The sequence below is a fragment of the Podarcis gaigeae genome (assembly GCF_964106915.1).
Source record: "Podarcis gaigeae genome assembly, chromosome: 12".
NCBI lineage: Eukaryota > Metazoa > Chordata > Lepidosauria > Squamata > Lacertidae > Podarcis > Podarcis gaigeae.
Window position 1 is genome coordinate 21,819,559 of NC_139688.1, and position 19,182 is coordinate 21,838,740.

The following is a 19,182-nucleotide window of genomic DNA, read 5'->3' on the forward strand; positions in this document are numbered from 1 at the left end:
CGGGCCATGACAGAGAAGCATGAGGATGACTGAAAGACTACAGCAAGCTCCAAAATATGGGGCTCACACAGTGATTTTTTTCTTTAAAAAATGTTTATGGGTACTCTCATTTTGACTCAAGAAAATAAGCATTTTATAGTTCAAATCGGGGGAAATAAATACAAGAGTACAAAGTACAAAAGCACAAAGAACATGCATTACCTCATGATGATGAAAAATAGTAATTTTTCTACGCATATTGAAATAAAGCCCCTCAATGAGGCCAAACTTTCATCAGTAAACACCACACATCCACATTCCGCACTGTTTCACACATTAAATGCTCACTTCCGTCTGAGACTCTGGAAACACCAGGATAGGAAAGGAAGCCTCCATCAGAGGTGGTAACAACAAAACTGACTAATAACTGTGCTAGATTCCAACTCCTACTTCACACATTAAACGCTCGCTTCTGTCTGAGACTCAGGAAACACCGTGACAGGAAATGAGGCTGCTATCGGGGGTAGCAACAGAACTGATGATTCACCGTGCTAGAGAAGAAACTAAAAAATTTAAAATTTTTAGTTTCTTCTCACATTAGAATCACAAAATGTTTAGAAGCATGCATACCGCTGCGTGTCCCCATAAAAAAAGTACTGGACTCGAACATTGCAGAAAATGTGTGCCCGAGAGCCAGCGGCAAAAGTAGGGCATGCAGCGTAAGTGGGAATAAGTAGAGTGGCTGAAATCTGGATCTTTACTACTGTGGCGCCATTGTCTGTAATGGCTGTACTAATCCAACAGTGTCTGGAATGACTGCTGCGGGACGAAATAACATGACAGCCAAGAAAGAAATGTACAAAAGGTGCAGGCCGTTCACAAAGGCTAGCATCACTGCTGTGCAAAATAAATTGGCTTAGCAGAACAGGAAAATATTATGTCCCACAATTCAGAAGTTCACAAGCCACAAAGGGAAGAAAAAGCCAGTTCTGTTATCAAAGGTCCATTAACCTGCCTATTATTGACAGCAGCTGTCATATGTGATGTCAAGCTGGCAGAGTACAAACCGACTAGTTGCAACAACAGAAAAAGAACCAGCAAAAGTCCTGAGGAAAAACAGCTGAACTTTGACCTGGGAGATCCGAGATAAAATCCCAAACTAGCCACAGATATACTGGGAGGCTAGTTCTTAAAGGCACAACCAGCGAAAGAGAAGCACATTTTGAGTTTGACAGATTTAAACAGAATTAAGGCTGTTCTTAGATCTTGTCCACTGAAATGCAGTGAAATTTACGAGCGTTTAACTTTGCTCATATTTATTTAATTGAAATATATTCCCTAACGATCTTATATCAGCTCAAACCACCAAACGACGAAAGAATTACAGTAATGTGAAACAAGTAAAACCGCAACCAATCATGTCAATCCTAGGATGGACAACAAGGTCAGAAAAATCACATTTTCTTTTAAAAACCTCTGTATAGGTAAGAATGTCTCTTTCCTTTTAACAGCTACTACAGGTGTTGAGCTCTGTCAGGGCTCCTGAGGGAGGTGTTTCCAAGTACAAATCTTGTAAAATTAACCTTGGATATATTCTAAGGCAGGGATAGCCACCGTGATGCCCTTAAAATGTTATTGGAATATCCATCATACCCAACTCCCATTATTCCTGAATGATGGTCAAGCTGGGAGCCAGAGCACACCTGGAGGGCACCACATTGGCTATCTCTGTCCTAAGGTAAGTCCCTCTCATTCAACATTAATTCCCTAACTGTATAATATCCATATTCATCCCAACTGGTAGGACCGGTGAGATAGTGTCTCTCCATGTTTTGCAATAGCCAAGCAGACAAACGTAGGCTCCCCCGGGCTGTAAAGTGAGATGAGCGCCGCAACCCTAGAGTTGTTCATGACTGGACTTAAATGTCAGGGGTCCCTTTATCTTAACCTATGGGTAAGTATTTATTGAAAATCTCCATAGGTTTGGCTAGAATACTGAAGTTAATGGAAAAGTAGCTCTAGATGCAGTTATATTCTAAAGAACCAAACTCATTCCAAACACTACATGAAATAAGAATCTGGTTTTAATTTAAGATAAGCCAATATCCATGCCAAAAGCAAGATTTTAAGACTTCAAGCTTCTTACTCCTGGAAATTTATCTCAAAAATTTACAGCCTCCTATTCATGGTCAACATGGGTGCTTCTGACCAATCAGCTTTAGTCTTTGTTCTTAATTCATTTTACAGTTGAATGAGGTGTTCCCTTTCTGTTGTGAATGGGACACTATCACACAGGGCTTGACCTAATTAGTACTGAGCGATATGGCCAACCTCATTAACATCAAAGCTGCATGAGTAGGCACAGTATCTTGAGAGGCAAGAGAATATTTTTCCAAACCTTACAGCAATCAGGACTTCCCAGCACACCCATGATTAGTGTTTTTAATAATCATATTTAGCATTTCTACAGCACTTTTGAATGTTCAGAGTGATCACATATTAGATAGAAACACACACACACAACTTGTTATCCTTATAATAACTATGAAAGATAAGTTAGTAATAAAGGTAAAGGGACCCCTGACCATTAGGTCCAGTCGTGGCCGACTCTGGGGTTGCGGCACTCATCTCGCTTTATTGGTCGAGGGAGCAGCCGTACAGCTTCCGGGTCATGTGGCCAGCATGACTAAGCCGCTTCTGGTGAACCAGAGCAGTGCACGGAAACGCCACTTACCTTCCCACTGGAGCGGTACCTATTTATCTACTTGCACTTTGATGTGCTTTCAAACTGCTAGGTTGGCAGGAGCTGGGACAATGGGAGCTCACCCCATCGCGGGGATTCAAACCGCTGACCTTCTGATCGGCAAGTCCTAGGCTCTGTGGTTTAATCCACAGCGCCACCCAAGTTAGTAATATTACTTCCATTTTACAGATCTTGAGCTGAGATTGGCTTGCCTAAGGCCAAAACATGCATTCACATCAGAGGTGAGGTTTGAACTGAGGCCTTCCTGATCTGACATATTGGCCACAATCCTGTGCCCAGTTTCCTGGAGGTAAGCCCCACTCAAGTCAATGGGGCTAACTTCTGAATGTATAGGATTGCGCCACTGGTCTCTTAACCACAAGACTCCCATACATTTAGCCGTATGTCAGTGTATATACATCATGATCCTACATAATTTATTTCAAATATTTATATCCAAGTTTAAAATGTTAAGCAAAACTCCAAAGGGATAATAAAAATCAGCCTGCACACAAAAAGTAACTTTATGAACAACCAAGATCAACTCTCAGAACAGGAGACGAGTCATATAATTGCAGCACTGGCAATAACAACACCAGATTAAAAAGGGGATGCAACAGTCTATGCAAAAATCTGTCACCTCACCACGTGGAGTTAATCTGCACGACAGGAACCTCCAAAACACAATTCAACTATAATGTCTGATGGGAGGGGTGTGGGACAAATGGCTTGTGTCATGGATGGGTGGAAATGACTTAAAGGTAAGGATAAAGGTAAAGGGACCCCTGACCATTAGGTCCAGTCGTGGCCGACTCTGGGGTTGCGGCACTCATCTCGCTTTATTGGCTTCTGGGTCATGTGGCCAGCATGACTAAGCCGCTTCTGGTGAACCAGAGCAGCACACGGAAACGCCATTTGCCTTCCCGCTGGAGCGGTACCTATTTATCTACTTGCACTTTGCTGTGTTTTTGAACTGCTAGGTTGGCAGGAGCTGGGACCGAGCAATGGGAGCTCACCCCGTCGTGGGGACTCGAACCACTGACCTTCCAATCGGCAAGCCCAAGACTCTGTGGTTTAACTCATAGCGCCACCCGCGTCCCTTTTGGAAATGACTTAGGAATAACTTACAGAATCCCACTTTTTAGGGGAGACACCAGTCACCCCTGGGTTAAGCCAAAGTTTTATACCAACTGGAAATATACTTTGGTCTTTCTTTTTGAAATCCAGGATACTGCATCATGAACTACTTTTAGGCAGATTCCAAGGTGAAAATCAGTGCAGTATTTGGTTTGAACAGGTGTAACTTTCTTCTACCTGAGGAGAGGGCAGGGCGTGAGTATACTGAAGCCCAAGGCTTGCTCCACCTCACATTGGGTCATGTTTGCCCAGACCCTAAGTTGGCTGCTTTTGACAGACAAGTGCAACATGGCATCTCAAGGGTATAAGGACATTGCAACTTACCAAAATCCACAAGTTTAACACCTCCTTCAGTGGTTAGAAGGATGTTATTTCCCTTGATATCACGGTGGATAGTTTTGTTTTCATGCAAATGCTGAAGCCCCTGAAAAGAGAGTTTATGCTTTTTTAATGAATTTATCTTCAATAAAGAAAATACGAAATTGTCAAAATATTTGTAAACTTAGTAAGTATTCCATTTAATGTGTTTTTAATTCAGGAATATACCTATAGTACAAATCCACCATAGTTCACATGAGTTTAAATTATCTCTCATGGTAAACATCTGCATGGGGGGAAAATCCTTAATGAATAAAACTCATACATTTCCCAAGCCAATGAACCTTACAAACTTAGTGTTGTCCTGAGATTTGCTGTGTCTGTAGTTAGGAAGATGGGGGTGAAGGAAATGCTATACCAGCAATATGTAACAAAATTCAGTGTTTGTATGTAACCCTAAACCATGCTTTAGTGCTATGTGTAAAAGCCTTGGACTCATGCACTCCCTTCCCCTTCTTTCATGCAGCCATGAGACAGACTTGGCAGCTCTTACTTGCAACTTTACAACTCTGAGCAGTTTCTAAACAAGTCAACTTCAAACCATGGTTTACGAAACAGGCTTGTTTAACCATGTAGAGTTTCTATTAAACCATGATCTCCATTTCATATATAACAGCATGCAAGGCTGCTAGAACCTGTTAGGCAGTGCTACCCACTGGACTGGTAGTAAGGAAGAAGGAAAGCAGGTGAGGACTAGGTAAGGACTGGCTGAGGGCAGACTGAGATTGGCAGGGCCATGTCCCATTTCCCTTCCAGTGCTTAACTCTGTACCAAAATTAATTCTCCACCAAAATCAAGAGCCAATATTTGAACTGTTAATGCATTTCCTTACTTACCATCAAGGCTTCATGTAAAATGAAAGCAATAATAACTTCACTCATTCTTTCTCCTCGCTTCAGAAATCCTTTTACAAGGTCAGTCACAGATCCTCCATTACACAGCTATTTGGTTGAAAAGGAAAGAAAAGAAAAAAGTAATGATTACATTTTTTGTTTGTTTTTTATTAGGCTTGTTAACCCAGTTGCTATTCATTCATTTAAAAGTACAGTGGTACCTCAGGTTACATATGCTTCAGGTTACATACGCTTCAGGTTACAGACTCCGCTAACCCAGAAATACTACCTCGGGTTAAGAACTTTGCTTCAGGATGAGAACAGAAATCGTGCTCCGGCAGTGCGGCAGCAGCGGGAGGCCCCATTAGCTAAAGTGGTGCTTCAGGTTAAGAACAGTTTCAGGTTAAGAACGGACCTCCGGAACGAATTAAGTACTTAACCTGAGGTACCACTGTATATTTATAGTCTAACTTTCTCCCATGGATTAGGGATGGATCAAAAGTAAACCATGTAGGACTGAAAGCTTTCCCTCAAAATAGGTCGCCTTAAGACCATAGGGAGCTTTCTTATTTATTCCCAGCTAAAATAATTGGTCTGTCTACCTAAGCATCTACTCTACACAATAGGCAGACTTCTGCTCTCATGAGTACACTTCAGCTTCATAGGAGCTACTTGGTGTTTTACTATAACCTTAAAATCCACCAGCTGGAGCAAGGCACAAGACACATCGCCATAATATTACTACCACATTTATATCCCACTTTTCTTCCAATGATCTCAATGAGGCCTACCTACATGGTTCTCCCTTCTCTCCATTTTATCATCACAACAACTCTGCAACATAGATTCAGCTGAGAGACAACAACTGGCTCAAGGACACCAAGGGAATGGCACACAGGTGTTGAACCCTGGTTTCCCAGGTCCTAGTCCAACACACTAACCACTACACTGGCTCTCTTCAGAACAGGGTTTTGCTTTTGGTTCTAGAGCTGAACAGAGGTTTCAGACTGGATTGACAACGATCTGTAAAAACACTTTAAAAAAAACCCCATGTAATAGAACTCTCAATGCAATTTTCCATTGATAACAGATCACTTCTTTACAGTGCCCTCTGGTGCCACATTTTTATAACACATTTTTTATGTTTTAACTGACAAGTGTAGATGAGTCCATAGTCATTATACACCAGGCATGGCCAAACTTGGCCCTCCAGATGTTTTGGGACTACAACTCCCATCATCCCTAGCTAACAGGACCAGTGGTCAAGTTTGGCCATGCCTGTTCTACACAAGCACAAAAATTGTTCCTGGTTACAGCAAGATTTTGTTAGATCATCAGTCTTAGCTTGGAGGGGGAGTACCTCGTTACTGCTATTATTAAATGACCGGGATTCTAAAATTCTTGCTGATCTGCTGCAAATTACCCAGAACTCCTTTATCAAATTCCTATAATTATTCTCCAGTGCTTTTTGGGTAGAAAATGAGGTGTCAATACTCATATATTAGGGTGTGGGTGTGTGCTGCAAATGCCAGTACAAAATGGCTGCCACAGGCTGTGAAGGGAAAGAAGTTGATACTCCATACCAGAATACTGTCACAAAAAGGAGGCCAGCCTTCTGCCCACCTCTTTTCCATGATGAATGGGATCAGAAATGGGATCCTTTCCCCAGCTTTAGATGGAGATGCCAGGAATTGAACTTGGGACCTTTTGTACGCAGAGTATGTCCTCTACCACTGAGCTACATTCCTTTTCCAAAATGAACTATATATCACACCTCAAAAACTGGGAGCTTTCATATAATTTTAACAAAATACCCTATGCTGTTTTGGAGGAAAACCTGAGGAGATCCCTTATGATTTAAGACATTGTGCTTGTAGTTTAGGCCACTATGTAAGGTATTCCTACTTATTTATTGCAATGGCCCATCTAGAAGGAAGTAAGAGCTATGTTATTCAGCCAGCTCACTCGTTTGTTTTGACCTTTGGTAGCAGTTAGCAGGAAACTTGAGGCCTTGCATGCAAAGAGATATAGGCAATCACTAGAAAAAGTGGCTCCGTTTACCCTTTCCACAGAAATACTTGACTTATTTACCTAGATTTCATGTGGCAGTCTGTTTTAAGGACAGCTGAATGCTTCATTAATTGTCCATGTTTATCTTGTCATACAATCGATGGTGAAGCCAATAAACAAACTGAAACTCAATGGAAGTTTTGCAGTCCTGTGTGAATCTGTGGTGTATCGACTGCCCATTTGTCAAAATAATATGCTGAGGTTAGCTCTGGGCTCTTCAGTGAGACTCTGTTGGGCGTAAGCCATCCAAGGACAGGGCTTCTCATCAGTTTAAATATTTGCAGAAGGCCTGGCCCTTTCATGAGCCACAATGAGCACTCAATTCAGGTGAGGGATCAGAAGTGGTGCGTTACCAGAACAAGCACACATGCAATCTCCCATCCACACAATTGCTCCTCACTGATGGGTCTCTTTCTCTTCTGACTGAAGACACATACCCTTCAAACACATACCCTTAACAGGACACAGTCCAAATCTGGGACGCCATCTTCTGGGTCTGCATTCCCACATGAATGACATGACCCATGCGAGATCTCAAACCCTGGAAAAATGTTGGTTTTTTCAGGCATGGTACCCCAAAATGTTGGTTTTAGGTCACCACGTAAGATTGTGGACCTAAAGAAACTGTTTTGCTGTGCCACCCGAGATAACAAACCCAAAAAATCTGCAAACGTGACATGAAGGCTGGCAGCATCATCAACCCTGCCATGTGAAAATCCCTTGCAGGGAACCGCAGTACCTGGAGACAGGCAGTCAAGTTGTGTACTCCTAGCTGTGATCAGAGGCGAAATGACCACTGGGAGGAGCACAGAGAGAAGAAATGCCATGGTGCATCTGCAGGAGCATAACGGGACACCTTCATCTGCCCCAACTGCAACAAAACATGTCTCTCCCTCATGTCTCTCTACAGGCACAGCAGGCGCTGCAAATCCAACAGCTTGACCACCTCCAAAGGCGCAGTCCTCCATTGTATCCCAAGACAATGGATGCCAGACATCTTGGGTTTACATAGGGACCTAGGAAGCAGCCTCACACCAAGGAAGAATGTTGGCCCATCTAGTTCAATACTGCCTTCACTGACTGGCAGTGGCTCTCCAGGCTTTTAGGCAAGGGTCTCTCCCAGGCCTGCCTGGAGATTGAAGCTGGCACCTTCTGCATGCCAAGCAAGTGCTCTACCGTTGAACTGTGCCCCCACCTTTTTAACACTGAGCATAAATTAAAGGTTGGCATGCCAAGAAACCTGTTAACCATACAAAATAAACACACCTTTCATATAACTCCCTTTCTTAGTATCTGATACTTTAAAAATTATTATTTGATCTTCCTATAAACTGGCACTTTGGGAGGTGCATAAAATGAAGGCATTGAAAAGCAGTTGTCAGGCGAAGTTAAAATCACTGTGGTCCTCAAAGGAAGAAGCTGAAGTACTCTTCAGCACACACAGGAACAAATGTATGCAAAGATGGTTTTTTGCACAGCATCCAGCACATTTATTTGTAGTGAAATTCAAAAGGGGATATTTCAATACATAATGGAAAAGGAATATTTGGAAGCATAGTCCTCCATGTCCTTTTTTGAACTGGGCAAGCAGGACTCCATGTTCCCCGGGTTAATATAAGCCTTGTTCTATTTTCTCCACAGCCCAGGGAAAACCTCATGGGCAAAGTGTCCCCTCCAATTTATTTTTTCTGTTCCTATGTCTATTTTTACTAATTGTGTCAAGACACCATGACTGTCTTTGTAGGCACAGATCAAAGGTTAGGTCTTTACAAACACACAACACAACACACACAGTCAACCATCTAAATTGGTGCAGCTGAAAATACAGCAGTTTAGCAACAATATTCATGAAAATATGATTGGGGAGCAGAAGGAAATGAAAGCAACAGAATTCACCCCCATTTGCCTAAAATAGTCTGCTATACTTATGAATCACCTTTGAATTGCATTTGGGGAGGGCAGTGGGGAAGAGCGCAATGGAACTCTAGCTCTGAGCCAGCAGACTTTTATATAACTACAAACATGTGTCACAATGCTAATCTGACACTCGCTGAACCAGATGTTAACGCAACCACTTGCAATGGTTTTTAAATCACATATTCCCAGTAACAGTTAGCAACAGAGAGGGATGTGGTCATGCACCTAGCCGCTCCCAGTACCAGGGTCAGTGCCACTGCCACTTAGTGGAAGGGAGAGGTTGGCACTGGACGGACGCATTGGCAGGAGCACAAGGGAAGCCATAGTCTAGAAAGCACATGTCCAAGCGGTTTTCTGTTTGTCCCACCATTTCCCCCAGGAAAACCTGATGGGTGTTTGCTCCTGTTCAGTCACAAAGATTGGGTTTTCCTGGGGTGGGGGTGGGGACAGCAGGGCAAGAGGAAGTCTGGAAGGACTGGGGGATGCTGGTCTCCTGTTTTTGTCTGGGTCTAGGCTCTTTCACCTTCGGCTAGCGTTTGGGTACCTGGTTCTGCTTCTCTTCCATCCTCTGCCACATGTGAACACCTTAGCATTGGGGCTAATGATCCTTGAATCTACAGGCACAGCAGCTTCCTAATGCCCGTGTTGAGTCATTGGTTACCTGGGGTGAGAAGAGGCCATGTGCTCTGCTAATAGAAATGTGCCGCCTGTGTTACAGATGAATGATGAGTTAAAACTGCAAGATGAGCTGGATGATTTCGATGATGGGGTTGCAATTTAAAATGACACTTGGAAGCACTGGAAGCAAGTGCTCCATTATAAATTTGGTCATTCAAAAAAATAAAAAAAAATCATTTGGTCACTTGCTTCTCAATTAGCCCATCACTGAGCTATGCTAGACAGGCAAGGAAGATGAGACCCATAAAGCAATAATTTTTCTTTATACCGGAGGGACGTGGGAAGAGGAACAAGTACTGAGGATCAGACATAAGAAGAGAGGAAACTGCCTTATGCCAAATCAGACTATTCACCCATCTAGCTTATATTATCCATGCTAAGAGCCGCTCTATAGGATTTCAGGCAGAAGCTTCTCCTAGCCCTTTCTACAGATGTTGCAGATTGAACCTGTGACCTTCTGTGTGCAAATCAGATGGCTGAAAACTGACAGCCACTTACCAAGTCACAATTTCTCACACTAGAAGCGGTGGGGATGTTCTCCCAAGCTCGGCTTACAAACAAACTTCAGGAGCTGCCCATCTCAAAACCAAGGTGAGCTTTATAGTTGCCAGAGTTATCCAGCTTGTAACCTGTAAGATGGCTGTAGCCCTCTAGATGTTGCTCAAAGGGGTTCCCCCCTCCACACACACTCCCCAAAATTAGCTCAAGGGGTCAGGAAAACCCATAGATCAGCACTTGGGGGGATGAGAGGCAGGGGTGGGGGGTCATTCCATCTGGCAAGTTGAAATGCTTGCCCAGACATAACATAACATAACATAGCTTGATGTTGATTTCTACCTAAAGTTCCCAGCACCCTCAAACTCTTCTTTGTGGGAAATGTCATGTGCTTTAAATTGGATCAAATGTATGCTGTTTGGATCTCTATTCAGCTGTTCAATCCTTCCAGAGGTTCCCACTGAGAAGTAGTTAGAGGCCGTATCCAGGGACTGAATTAAAGAAAAAGAGACCAGTCATCTTGTGTAGCTCAAGTTGTAACTTTGAAAGATGATTCAAGGATTCTAGGCTAAACTACCGGGTACATCATAGACCTTGCATACATTTGCCAAGACATTTTTTTTAAAAAGTCCAATCTTCTTACGGCCAGCATTAGAATTTGCATTTGTATTAGCACATGAAAATATGCAAATTTAGTCTGACCACTCCTTACAACATTTTCAGCAAAGGGGTCTTTTTAAATTGTTGCTCATCATCTCATCTCTCACTGTAGCATTAATGTATACATTTATATATACATATAAATTCAGAACATGTTGAATTTTATCTATTTAAGATATTTATAAATTATCCTTTTTCCAAAGGAGTTCAGTGTAATGCACAACAAACATATATAAACACCAGAACACAAGCAATAAAAATATAACACTGAATTAGCAACTCATCAACACACTGATTCAAATATTGCTGCTGATAGTGTTTCGGGGCTTACCTGAGAGGAGCTCCCTAAAAGTTTTCCCCCATGTTGAAGCAGACACCCCACCAAAAAATGCTGTGTGCTGTTCTCTCAACGCACACACCAATAATAAATAAAATAAAATAAAATAAAATAAGTAATGCAGTCTTTTCCATCTTTTGTGAAAAGCAAAATCAAGCTTATGGGAAATACTTTTGGTGAAAATATATATAAAAAATTGTCGAGTAGCACCTTAGAGACCAACTAAGTTTGTTCTTGGTATAGGCTTTCGTGTGCATGCACACTTCTTCAGATACACTGAAACAGAAGTCAACAGACCCTTATATATAGTGGGAGGGTGGGGTGGGGTTTTTCTCAGGAGGGTAGTAGGAGATGGGTGATTGACTCAATGGGTATGGTAAACCTGTTGAGAACTGTTAACGACTGCATTTAGTCCTACAAGAAAAAGCAAGGGATAGCATGCAGAGGATTAGCATATGTAATGAGACAGGAATCCAATATCTCTATTAAGACCAGGTCTCTCCATAGTTTGCAGTTTAGTGATTACAACTGATTACAACCAAATTACAACTGATCACCTTCCTGAGAAAAACCCCACCTCACCCTCCCACTATATATAAGGGTCTGGTCACTTCTGTTTCAGTGTATCTGAAGAAGTGTGCATGCACACGAAAGCTTATACCAAGAACAAACTTAGTTGGTCTCTAAGGTGCTACTGGACAATTTATTCCCCCCCCCCATATATTTCGAGTGCATCAGACCAACATGACGGCTACCTATCTGAATCTAGAACTTTTGGTCAAGTGAGAAAATTAGTCCACTGCAACTGTCAGGTCTCGATTGTGGCCATTTTCCACAACCCAAGCCCACCCCAACCCACTAGCTGATGTCATTTATGATGTCATCTGAAGGGTGTGAGGACAGAGCTAAATCCTGTGTTGACTGCAGGCCCCTCTTCCCAGCATGGAACGGAGGAGCTCAGCCAAACTGAGCAGGGATTTTAAGCCCCACCCATCAGCTGATGGCAAGCTCAGTATGGCAAGATTCCTTGCAAACCCTTTCCTGACACACTGTAGTCGCCTTCTAAAACAGAGACCTTTCTCCATCATTTTAGCAGGAAATTCCATGGAAATTCCCCTGCTAAAATTTTGCCTTCGCTTTAGCTGGAAATGTTATGCAAACCCCTCCCTGAATCTGGAAGGAGTGTGCCTGGGGCTCAACTGCTAAAAGAGAGCCTCTCCCTCATTGCTTTAGCAAGGGATACCATTCGATAGTGCTAATATTATGGGGGGGGGGGATCCTGTTTAGCAGCATCTTGCGTATGATGTCATTGTCACTTCATGTGACCTACCCACCCACCAAATTTGGCCGATGCTGATATGGTTCTGGGCCATGGAGCCAAAAAAGTCCCCTTTGTATATTTTAAGAATTCCTGACACAAAAACGTATGCAGACAAATAGGTCTGATCTGCCAGCTTTCTTACCTCTCTCAATTTTTTTAGATCAATAGCCCACATAGCATTAAAGGTAAAGGGACCCCTGACCATTAGGTCCAGTTGTGGCCGACTCTGGGGTTGCGGCGCTCATCTCGCTTTATTGGCCAAGGGAGCCGGCGTACAACTTCCGGGTCATGTGGCCAGCATGACTAAGCCGCTTCTGGCGAACCAGAGCAGTGCACGGAAACACCGTTTATCTTCCCGCCGGAGCGGTACCTATTTATCTACTTGCATTTTGACGTGCTTTCGAACTGCTAGGTTGGCAGGAACAGGGACCGAGCAATGGGAGCTCACCCCATAGTGGGGATTTGAACTGCTGACCTTCTGATCAGCAAGTCCTAGGCTCTGTGGTTTAACCCACAGCGCCACCCGTGTCCCTTCCACATAGTATTAGGGGAGGTCAAATTATTTCTATTTTTCGTAACCCAAAACTGTAAGGTCTGCACTAGTGAGCTATCACTCTGAAATATGGCAGGCTTCACCACCTCCCTCAGAATATATGATCATGCCTGCACATTTCATCCACTTCTGTCCAAAAGGAAGGGGGAAGGCTAGAGCTGTTTTGACTCCCCATAATAAGTGATGAAGGGGAAGAGAGAATGGAGCTTCCTTTTTCACTCAGTGGCTTCAGATCCAGACACAAGATCAAACCTGGCTGAACCCAGAGTTCTTTGGGACGAAAAGACTGATTCTCAAAGAGCTGACTCTGGACATAAATCAAATCTTGACACTAGTGATGCAGATACCTGAGAACTCGTACCTGAACTTTCATCTGGCTTTTTGCTTTTCTACATGATGATGAAAACAAAGTGTTAGGAAAGCCGGCCTTTGTTCTGTACCCCAGGGTAGGCAACAATTTATGCCCACAGTCTGCTCAAGCAAGGGATTGTAATATGTAATTTCCCCCAGAAAATTACAAGTATTTACCAGACCTCAGTATTCTAAAGCCTACTAGTAGTCACAAATCTTTGATCTTGCAGAGAAAGGGGGACATAATTTTAAAAGAGCAGAATTACTGTAATTGGGAAGTAAAAAAAGAGGCATTACGCGGCTCATTATTAGAAATGGCTAAATCAAGGCTAGTTTAGAGCCGTAATGGATCAAAGACGGCAGAGCTGGATTGAAAGGAGCAATTATACAGGGCAGCATGGAAAAATACCCAGGTCTGAAGAGTAGGAAAAGGCTCTCTTATATTGGCTCGCACATTTATTTCCCATACACAGCTTCTTTTGAAAGACAATATATTATGTAGTATAATTGGAGCATGCAGCCAAAAGCAAAGCAGCGCTATTTTCAGCGCTATTGCAGTGAGCAGGCATAAGGGTTCCTTAGTGAACCATTTCGTCATTATCGATAAAGTGGGTTCAAGTAGCCTGCTTTTTGTACACATTGTTATTGGGCTATTGTTTCCACACAGGCGGTGGCACAACTGATTAGGCCAAGGAAGGAGATGTACAAGGAAATGTAGTAGGTAGAGGTGGACAGAAGGAAATGCAGTGCAAAATGCAAGCAAGCATTTATAGGAAATACAAGAGGTGGGGTGGGCAGAACTCTTGATTTTAAGTAAAAGAACAGATATTTACTTACTAACTTACTTACTTACAGCAAAGTCACCTGTTTCCATTAGGTGGACTTGATAATATGAAGCAGATGGGGAAAACTAAGGCTGCTTTCTGTATGACATATACCAGCTTCTGCTCTCTGGCAAGTCTCATGAATTGAGAAATAGTTGAAGGAGGCTGCTGTTACCTTTGGTCTTCATAGATCTGGACTGTTTTGCACACTATCCCAAACAGGGTTGAGATTGAACAGAAGCAACATGTGATGGCTCTTTCGTACATATACCTATACCTATACCTATACCTATACCTATACCTATACCTATACCTATACCTATACCTATACATCTTGGGGAAGGGGAATAGCTCAGGGGCAAAGCACCTGCTTTTCAGGCAGAAGGTCTTGGGATCAATCTCCAGACAGGGCTAGGAGAGAACAGAGAATGAAATCCTGGAGAGCTCTAGTCAGAAAATACTGAGCTAGATGGGCCATAAAGAGAGCTGGACCATAAAGAAGGCTGATCGCCGAAGAATTTATGCTTTTGAATTATGGTGCTGCAGGAGACTCTTGAGAGTCCCATGGACTGCAAGAAGATCAAACCTCTCCATTCTTAAGGAAATCAGCCCTGAGTGCTCACTGGAAGGACAGATCGTGAAGCTGAGGCTCCAATACTTTGGCCACCGCATGAGAAGAGAAGACTCCCTGGAAAAGACCCTGATGTTGAGAAAGATGGAGGGCACAAGGAGAAGGGGACGACAGAGGACGAGATGGTTGGACAGTGTTCTTGAAACTACAAACATGAGTCTGACCAAACTGCGGGAGGCAGTGGAAGACAGGAGTGCCTGGCGTGCTCTGGTCCATGGGGTCACGAAGAGTCGGACACGACTAAACGACTAAACAACAACAACAAACAAGATGGGCCAATGGGATCTTCCTATACTTCCATGCCTGGCTTGCCACAGGCTGCGAGCGCCACCATTTATTTACAGTATTTTGCAGATGTATAAACTGCTTCACAGCCAGAAGCTATCGAAGCAGCATATAACGAGGTAGAATACGTACTATAAAAGCAGTAAAACCACTTCTGCAATTAATATTCAATAAGTCGACTGGGACAGACTTCAGAGAAACCCTTCTTCTTAACCACTTTATTTTACAGACAACTGTGGGAGCTTATGAATTGGGGGTTTCTATTCTGAGAAGGACCACTTTTCACTGTTCTGTTTTATAGGCAGCCGAAGGTTTTAGTTACCAAGTTCAAGGGGAAAGGGGAAAAGACTATAACTGAATTCTCCAACCAAGTGTGCTCCAGATATTTTGAACCACAACTCCTATCATCCATGATCAGGTTGGCGAAGTGTGGAGTAGAAAACTTGCAGGATGGGTAGGAAGCGAGTCACAGAACTTGGTGGAAAAACATCCTTATATAACCAGGGATTATTCACTGCTCCAAATGAAGCACACAAGTTTACACAGTGATGTTGGCCACATAATAAGAACCAAGGTGGTTTGCATGATCCTTCCCATAATCTAAATCAATTCTGACTCCACACACATATTCTAAAAAAATCGCAAGGAAGGAACACTCTGTGGCCTCTATAAACTGGCTTGTGAGATCTGAAGCACAGTTTCAGCTATGCAAATATTTAGATGTCTCTGCATATCAAATAGTGTTCAAACATCCCTGTAGCCCATTGTTAATTCCTCACAGAACATTTGTTCCATTTATTTTGATAAAAACCAAACTCACAACTGATAAAGTACAGGCCTACTGAGGATTTTACAGTTAAATTTTAATATTTATACATCTCTCCTGCAGAATTAAATGGGAACAAAATGCAAACGCTTGATGTTAACTCTTAAAAGAGAGCGGGGGGAGAGATCAAAGCCGAATAATATAACTTAGTATCACTTCAGGCAGGGCTTTAAATTAGCAAACACTGCTGCCAACTGGATCACAATAATCCTCCATGATAATTATTCTTTGGGATTAGTAGTGTGTGTGGTTAGCATTATTAATTAACTTCAAGGACTGCTGCAAGGAAGAATTCATAACGCAACACTTATCAGGGCAAGCCTGCAGCTGAACTACAAAGATGAATCATCCTATTTAATGCTCTCCATTCTCAGGGTTCAAGCTATGAGTGTCGATGCAGACAAAACAGCACCATCCATGAACGAGAGGGAAGCAGCAAAAAAGCTCACAGGAAGCCAAAATATTGAAGAAATAATTTGGAAAAAAACAAACAAACAAAAAACACAGGGGGAATAAACCCTAAGAGGGAGGGGGAACTCTCCTCAAAACATCCTAGTGGGGACTGAGCATGCTCAGTGGCCCTGGAATGCTGACTCTTGCAGCTGTGTGTGTGACAGAAAATGGGGGAGGAGGAAGAATGGAATGGAATACCCGGGTAAAGGGCATGGCCGGCATCTAAAACCGAAGCGCAACATTTTGCTGCTGGCCTCACTTGCTCCCCAACAATAATGTAGTAAGTAAAATTGTGGGCGTTAATACGCCCACCCTTCAGAGACTTCCCTAAATGTCTAGCAATTGTTTTCCAAAGTCAACATAGGCATAGCCAGGATTTACTGGGGGGGACAGTTATTATGGGGGGGGTGCAGAACCGAGTTTTCTGTGACACAGTTAGTCAGTTAGTTAAGTATTTTTATTTATTTACTTGATTTTTGGGGGGGGAGCTGCCCCTCCCCCACCCCTGCAAGTCAATGGAGCTACTGTATAACTCTCATTCATTGAAAATGGGGGTTTCTGCAGGAAGATGACTATGGATGCTGCTGCAGATTAACAGCTGACTTGCAGGGCCAAATCAAGACACTACTACTGTCACATTAAATAGCAGCTTAGGTGCTCAAAACAAAGCATAAACAGTCTTTCCTTGGCTGTACTTCAATAGCGAGGCATGAAGATGACAAGCAGAGCTGCCGGCAAACTCTGGCATTTCTAGGTTCTCCCCCCAAGATCTGAGGTGCCCAGTCACTTAATCTTTATCTCACATGAGATCAGCCGATGCCTGGAACAGGCCAGAATATTTTCCTTAAGTCTGTTGGTCCTCCCCAGAGTGCTTCTTAAGAAGGCACTGGGCTTGCCCTAAGCTTACAGGGCTGCATTGATCTGCTGCATTCTTCTCACTGTGAACTGGGCTTCTCTGCTGTCATGAAAAAAGAAAGGTGAGGCTCTGCAAGGGCTTCCCTTCAAGGAAAAGCCCTTCCAAAGCCTTGCCATAAGATGGTAGGAAGCAAGATTTAGCAAGGGCCTTTCCTTAAAGAGAAGCCCTGGCTGAATCTCCCATCCCACCAGGTGGCAAAGCTGGGTGGGAGAATGCCTCCTCTCTCACTGACTTGGTGAGAGAGGGGAGGCATTCTAGAGAGCTTTGCCACTTAGGGGTGCAGGGGAGACCAGTGGCAAAGCAGAGTTTCTCCAGCAACAGAAGTGGTAGGATGGGCAGGATGCTGCCTCTTGTATTTCCATTGCCTGAGGTGACTGTTTCACCCCACCTTGTCTGTGAGCTGGCTCTGGCTATAAGCAGTACATACAGTGGTACCTCGGGTTACAGACACTTCAGGTTACAGATGCTTCAGGTTACAGACTCCACTAACCCAGAAATAGTACCTTGGGTTAAGAACTTTGCTTCAGAATGAGAACAGAAATCACGCAGCAGTGGCATGGCAGCAGCGGGAGGACCCATTAGCTAAAGTGGTGCTTCAAGTTAAGAACAGTTTCAGGTTAAGAACAGACCTCCGGAACAAATTAAGTACTTTACCTGAGGTACCACTGTATAAAACCATCTAAAAGCCATCATAAACACAAATGATCACAGAGGGAGTGGTACCAGAGACTCCTAAGGCATGCCTTAGGCTATTGGGATATGATGGGTCCTGAAAGTCAATTGGATGTAGTATCTCAGGTGTAAACAACATGGCATCTTCCAGATGTTTTGGACTACAACTCCCATCCTCCCTGACTATTGGCTATACTGTCTAGGACTGATGGGAGTGGCAGTCCAATGACATTTTAAGGGTGCCACACAGTCTACTTCTGATATCTAGTAAGTGCAATTAGAATAATACCCTGTGACACTAAAAACTCTTTAGTAATGACATTGAGCGTACTCACTCAATGTTGGGGTGGTCACCCCTGTTGGGGTGGTCACTTAAAAACCAGAAGGAGAACAAAAACCAACCAATAAGCAAAGCTCCTACCTCCAGAACCAGCCACAGCTGGTCTCCATCCTTCACATCTTTCTTGTAGTACAGTCCATAGAACTTGACTACATTTGGATGGTCAGAAAGAGCTTTCAAAATGTTGTACTCTGCTTCAATTTCCTCATCAATGTCCTAGTAACATGGATGGAAAGCCAAAGAAACAGTGAGTTAATGGAACACCTTGTGAACATGTTTTACGGACAACATGTAATAATATACTTATTAGGTATACTTATTGATGTACAGTCAAAAGGTTTTGCACTGCATAGAATCTGAAAACAAATTGGTCTTTTGAGAAAATACTGAAAGATTAAAAGAGAAATTGGGGGAAAGGTTTCTAGCCATAAGTATCTGAAGTCTGAGAAAAAGTATAACCTGAACTCAACACTTCTAGGGGCTTTTCCCCAGTCCAATCCTGTACACGTCTGCTCTAAGTAAGCCCCACTGAGTTCAATGAGACTTATTTCCTGGTAAGTGTGTATATAGCTGGGATGGGAGACCTGTGGCCCTCTGAATACTGTACCCAACTCCCATCAGTCCCAGACCAGCATGGCCAATTGGTAGGAATGCTGGGAGTTGTAGTCTTATGACACGTGGAGGGCACCAGGTTTCTGATCCTAGGAAGTAAGGCTTAGTGCATTTGTTGCAAAGTCCCTTTAGGAGCCAGGATGGAGGTTTTTATAGAAACTGTAGCCCATA

General features: G+C 43.1%; 1 protein-coding gene across 1 annotated transcript in view; it reads right to left on the reverse strand.

Moving 5' to 3' along the window:
• Positions 1-19,182, reverse strand: part of MYO3A (myosin IIIA) — a 105,659-nt gene that overhangs the window by 79,898 nt on the left and 6,579 nt on the right. Inside the window, exons 3-5 of the mRNA XM_083704604.1 lie at positions 18,481-18,615; positions 5,074-5,178; positions 4,184-4,283 (exon numbers count right to left, since the gene is read on the reverse strand). Of these exons, the coding sequence (XP_083560730.1) occupies positions 4,184-4,283; positions 5,074-5,178; positions 18,481-18,615 (340 nt within the window). The remainder of the gene's footprint in view (positions 1-4,183; positions 4,284-5,073; positions 5,179-18,480; positions 18,616-19,182) is intronic.